Raw genomic sequence first — 6,000 nt, 5'->3', positions numbered from 1 at the left:
TGTTGTCGGCACATAAGTTGCCGCGACTGGTTTGCTCCCTGCCTTGCGTTGTGATTCATAGTCGTGAATACGTTGCTGCCTTTTGGCGATGAAAACAGGCGTAACTATTTAACAATAAGTGGCAAGTTGCATGATGCTTGTACAGCATATCACGGTTCTGAATTTTGTGCATTCAATAATTTGATGATAAACTTTTTTAACCGTAAAGGCGTTTCAATTTCACGAAATCAGTTTTTGAAGAAGTATCCTAATTGAGACAAAATTGAACTAACACGATCGGTTTCAGAGCGACAACTCTTTGATATCCTCATGTCGAAAGGTGAGTTTCAACTCACCGTTACTTTTATTTAATAACGTATCATTTAACTAGAAGTGTCCAATAAAAAAGTCATGTGCAGTTTTGTTGCTCCATGATAGTCCATACAAACTGACTCATTGCGGTATTCATTATGCAGGGTGTATGGCAGATGGGAAAATGATAATCAAGCTCACAATAGCCATAACTGGCATTGCAGTTTCCATGGTGACAAGATAACATTTTACGTAGCTGGAAGGCACATGTTTCGCAACTTCAAGGTGGCACAGGGGTATGCAAGTGCACCGGGATAAAATGGGCCTTCTGCTACAACGCGCTAAAACTGGTGACTGAACACAGTGATTCCAATTGGAGCCAGAAGTAGCAGGTTGCAGAATTGGTAACATATCAAATTACAAACACTACGAGTGTTTCGGGCATCTATCATTTCTATTCAGTTAGAAAGCAGTCATACGCGTGTCAAGGAACATTTACTTATAACACGTTCACGAACGTGTGAACTAGTGACGTCGTTTCTTCGATATTGTCGGGAAAATATGGATAGATAAAAAACATTTGAATATTTTCGTCATTCAAATAATTCGCGAACACTTCTTGCAACTCAGCCATCGTCGTAGAGCTGCTGGACTAATGTTTTATCGTTAAAAATGATATGTTGTTTAAACAAAGTATGGCCGAAAGTGTGTATGGTTCCTAGTTTTGTTTTATCATTGTAACATACTAAAACAATCGTATATTTTATTATTTTAAAGCGTACAATGTCGTCCCAGTGCCATATTCATATTACCTCGGACGGCACAATGTCGCACAATATTCAAACCTATTCATATAAACTCGTATTATAGTCAATGTGACCATATCTTATAAAATGCCATATGTTTTCGCGCATTTCCTTGATAATGGCCAAAGGTCGAAGGAATGTTTTGACTGGTGTTAACTAATCAGATGTTGCCAAAACCTTTTAAAGATAATAGAAATGTCGTACACATTTGTTCAATGAACAACCAGAATTTTAGAAATTGTACCACACGACGTGCCAGGTTGGATGCTGTATATCATGAATGTTTTAGTTATTACCAAACAGTGATTTTGAATGTTGGTACTGAGACCAGCAGTTGTGTTGGTAGACTATGTGGAATTCCGACATCAAAAATACCATAACGTTAATATTGACATACAATTACCAGGAATTCAATAACTGTATGGAAGTTTTCGACAGTCTGCTATTTCTAAACATCCTAGTATTCTTAAATGTGTTTTTATTGTGTTTGTTTAAAGTACTTCTTAATCAGAATTTTATATATGTTTTTGACACGCTTGAAGGAATAAAAAATGTTTTTGCCTCCTCCCCAACGGAATGTATCTAAATTTTTAACTAGCAGTGATGTATTAAATATATCCGTTTGAATAATCTTTCATTATATGGATACAACACAAAGCAACAGGGACAAGCACAGCAGCCTGACATTTCATCTTATTACGTTAGTCATTTTTTGTACCTTAGTTGTCAAACGTTTTCTGTAATGTGGCTGTCATGCTCTGCAATTATCTCATGTGTTGTTTGCTTGCATTTTAATTGTTGACTTACAGTTTTCGTATCATACTATAAGATTTAAGGAGTATTAAAACATCACACAAAGGCATTTTGATACCATAAAGAGCGGAATGGAAGCGACAATAAAACGAATCAATATGTAATATATAATTACAGAAAGGCAAGACAAAACGTGAATCAATGAATTGAAAAAAATAAGTCATACAACAAACATATAACTAAAAAGAAAGGTAGCACAGAGTACAGAACTAAACAAATAATATCCGAATTGTACATTTTTCTTTAACTTACATTCGACAGTCCACCTATGTCTGCACGACATTAATTACGAATACATTTCAAATATAACAAAAAATGAAACAAAAAAGACAAAATCACACATAGTCACTATAATAAAATATACTATAACAGATATAAATATAAAGCACAATGTACAAAATGATATAAATATAACTAAACAAATTATATCCGAATTGTACAATATTCTTTAACTAACAATTGACCTACATCTGCACGAAATTAATTAGGAATACATTTCAAATATAAAAAAATGAACAAAAAAGACAAAATCACACATAGTCACTATAATAAAATATACTATAAAATATATACATATAAAGCACAATGTACAAAATGATATAAACATAACTAAACAAATAAAATCCGAATTGTACAATTTTCTTTAACTAACAATTGACAGTCGACCTACATCTGCACGAAATTAACTAGGAATACATTTCAAATATAAAAAAATGAAACTACAAGGAGGAATACATAAATATTGAAAGCTACAATTTTTTGTAAAGAAGCAGATGCAAGCTTTGCACCAACTAATAATCTTCACTATCAAGTTAAAGGTCACATTATGAAAGATGTCCTGTAAACGCTCCAAATCCCTGTTGGATAAGTACAAGTTACAGTAAAGAACAGCTCGGTTATATTCGGTGAAATTAGAGTAGACGACGGAGCCGCAATATCATATGTATGTCCAGTGTAATAGTTAATGTCCAGAATGTCGGTGAATCCTTTTCTTGATCCCACAATGAGGCTATAAACAACTGGAAAGTCCGGAATTGTAAAGAATGCTGGTTTCCAATCGATGTGAATAATATGCCCGTTTCGAGATACAAGCATTGGGTTTCCTGAAATAACGATAAGAATTGATTTTAATAAATATATATAATAGATTTACATTATTTCAAGTAATACAATAACTTGCTTTAATAGACACCTATCATAGGAAATGTAAAACCTATCACAAACGAAGATAGTCCAAGAAATGGTAGTTGTCACCTGAGTATTAGTATAAACACATTTCAAGTTTAATTTTGTATGAAAATATTTCGTTTTTCATTAAGAAGGATACTTATAAGATGACTGCTAAATAAGTTCACATTGATTTCGTACGACTATTCTTTCTTTAACCTCTTCCTTAAAATAGTATTTATGCCATTTTTACATGTATAAGTACACATCAAGACAGTTAAATTACAACCCTATTCAGAGTAAAATTTAATTTTTACCATCAATGCGTTCGAACAATATAATAGTTTTAACCAAGTTTATTCCAGTCCGTTACAACATAAAATGGACCATTCAATAAAATGAACATTAACTTGCTCTGAAATTGCTGAACTCTATCGTCTAACCTGACAATGCTGAAGGTTCGCTTATAGTGAATAAAGAAGCATTGACGGCCTCACTTGTATACTGCCCAGTGTTTGTTGCTCTGACGCTTACGTTCATTTTCTCTGCATTGTTTAGAATAAGTCCATGTGCACTTGCCACTGTCTTCAACTGTACATTTGTCCAATCTACTATGATGGTATTTCTTTCGTCTGATATGCAATATTCGTAATAGTCAATACCGGATGTATGTTTGAATTCAGACCAACTTATTTGCACCAAAGATTTGTTTGATTGTATTTTCGTCGGGGCTACAGTAATCGGTATTGTGCTGAAAGGAGCTTCGTTAACAGGTATAATTTTAACAGTTACATCGTTTGATTTAGTAAAATTGATGGACAGTGTATTTGAAGCTACAGTTGTTGTTGTCGCAAGTTCAACATTGTTTACACATTTGATATTGACGTACACCTTATCGCCGTGTTTAAGCTGCAAGAGGGTCGACTCACAAGATGATTGATTATCTGCATACCATTGGTCTTGTATATTGGCTTTGTATGGAAACATTCCTGCTCAATAATATAAATTCGAGTATGAATTGTATATGTGTTGTCGTCAGAAACATTAGCTTAGAGTAAAAAGCATATTGATAATAAACTGTAAACGTTTCTTGCAGCATTGAATGTTGACGTTTGTCTCTGTAGAGGACCTATAATTACTATATGTACTAAATATTATGCTTTGTCTTAGACTTACCAACGGAACAAGTACAATGTTTAATATCACTCTCATCGTCATGCACGTTCCAGGTTGCATTGACCTTGACTCTTGTAACAATCTCCTCCGTCTCATTTACGTGGATTACCGTGGCTGATGCATATAAATCAGTGATTAGCGGTAAAGTGTGGTCAATAAGAATTGGTTCTGTTGACTGGAATACAGATGCCAAACCAGCATAATTTTCAGCAATAACTGTCGTATATATTTTTGTCGCATGTGAAAAGTGGCCCTTTATTATCCCACTAATTATACCCGCATGAATGGCAGTAAGGGGCTGAATTTGAAACGCTCCAGGTGTCGTACCGGCACCAATTTGTACCTGAAATGAAATCATTATATATATATATAAGAACGTTACCAGTAGTGATTGAAATAAATATTATAAATGAACTCAAAATGGAAACATAACATACTTAATGATTATCATACAAACACTATACACCATGAAAATAAACTCCCCGATGTATGCAACATGTATCCATAAATGAGTCAACTAATTTAACGTAATAAAACGTTACATTATAAACTAGTTATTCTAATAGATCTATATTCTATACTTTGTATTGTTGGGTTGAACATAGTACGCATGATAAATTTTCTCCCGGTTTCATAATTATAATTTCGGTTTCATACCATTTTCAGATCACTTTCCTTATCTTGAACCATAGCAGTAACAGCTACAGCATCATGTCTTATTTGCCGAACATGAAGAGCTTTTGTTGTGTTTTCAATAACAGACTCACATCTATGTAAATGCATTGTTTCTGAGATATTCTTGATATTATCAATTTCAGCACTGATGCTTATATTTTGGGTCACACTATCAAAAGACATGAAAGTATATGAAAATACAGAAATGTGTTTATGATTCCAAGCGGTTGAAATTCTAGTGATGAATCGATTGATTTGGAGAATAACTGAGTCTACATAAACATTTTGTATGTATCAATTATAAATCCGTCCGACGATACCGAAGTGTAAAGCCCTGCAGTATTCACGGCAGTGACAGTAAAATAGTATCTAACAGCGTGCTCCAAAGTCAGATTACCGATGGAAATAGTAGTTTTCAATCCAATATTCTCAGATGCAAATACGTCATCGACTGAAACGACAGCAAATCATCAACATTGGTATTAATAAAGCTTGTTACCTACTAATTTCAGATTCCAGCGTCAATGTAATAAACAGTTTTTCGGGAAAAAAAAACATGCTTCAAATATAAAACATGCTCATATATTAATTTATTTACCGTTCTGAGATGTTCCTAAAGCAACCGAATACTGTTGTATCTCGTTCTGTTGCTCACTAAAGACCCCGGATCAAAATGCCGATATTTTATCTGTCCATTCTGTGAAGTCCAGATCTGTTGCACAATTGTCCATGCCTTCAATGATATATCGTCCTCTACGAACATTCGGAGGTGTTTGATCGACTTTAATAGATTCCGACGTAAATATCGCGTATTTACTTAGCCCAAACCAAACTTTAACGTATATGTCGTAGAGACTACCATGCACAAGAGATCTATTAACAGGCAGACAGTGAACAAATTCTTGCCGCAAACCTATATCAACCCAGGGAAATCCGTTTTGCAAATCAAAGATCCCTTCACCATACGGCTGTTTATGAATTCCAATGCTCCATTCAAAACATAAAATGCTATAATGTTAAAAGAAGCAAATTCAAAAAGTGAAATGCGTATATCACCCTATATATATATAAA

The 6,000-nt window shown here is 34.0% G+C and overlaps 1 protein-coding gene across 1 annotated transcript; it reads right to left on the bottom strand.

Annotated features, from left to right (window-relative positions):
• Positions 1–3,496: 3,496 nt before the first annotated feature.
• LOC128225701 (uncharacterized) lies at positions 3,497–4,943 on the bottom strand. Its single transcript, XM_052935610.1, has 3 exons — positions 4,911–4,943; positions 4,254–4,596; positions 3,497–4,066 (listed from the first exon to the last, which is right to left on the bottom strand). The coding sequence occupies exons 1-3, from the start codon at positions 4,941–4,943 to the stop codon at positions 3,516–3,518; spliced, it is 927 nt and encodes a 308-aa protein (XP_052791570.1). The 3' UTR covers positions 3,497–3,515.
• Positions 4,944–6,000: the final 1,057 nt, after the last annotated feature.

Source organism: Mya arenaria, chromosome 3, assembly GCF_026914265.1.
Source record: "Mya arenaria isolate MELC-2E11 chromosome 3, ASM2691426v1".
In the NCBI taxonomy this organism is placed as follows: domain Eukaryota; kingdom Metazoa; phylum Mollusca; class Bivalvia; order Myida; family Myidae; genus Mya; species Mya arenaria.
This window is presented reverse-complemented; position numbering and strand designations above follow the sequence as displayed.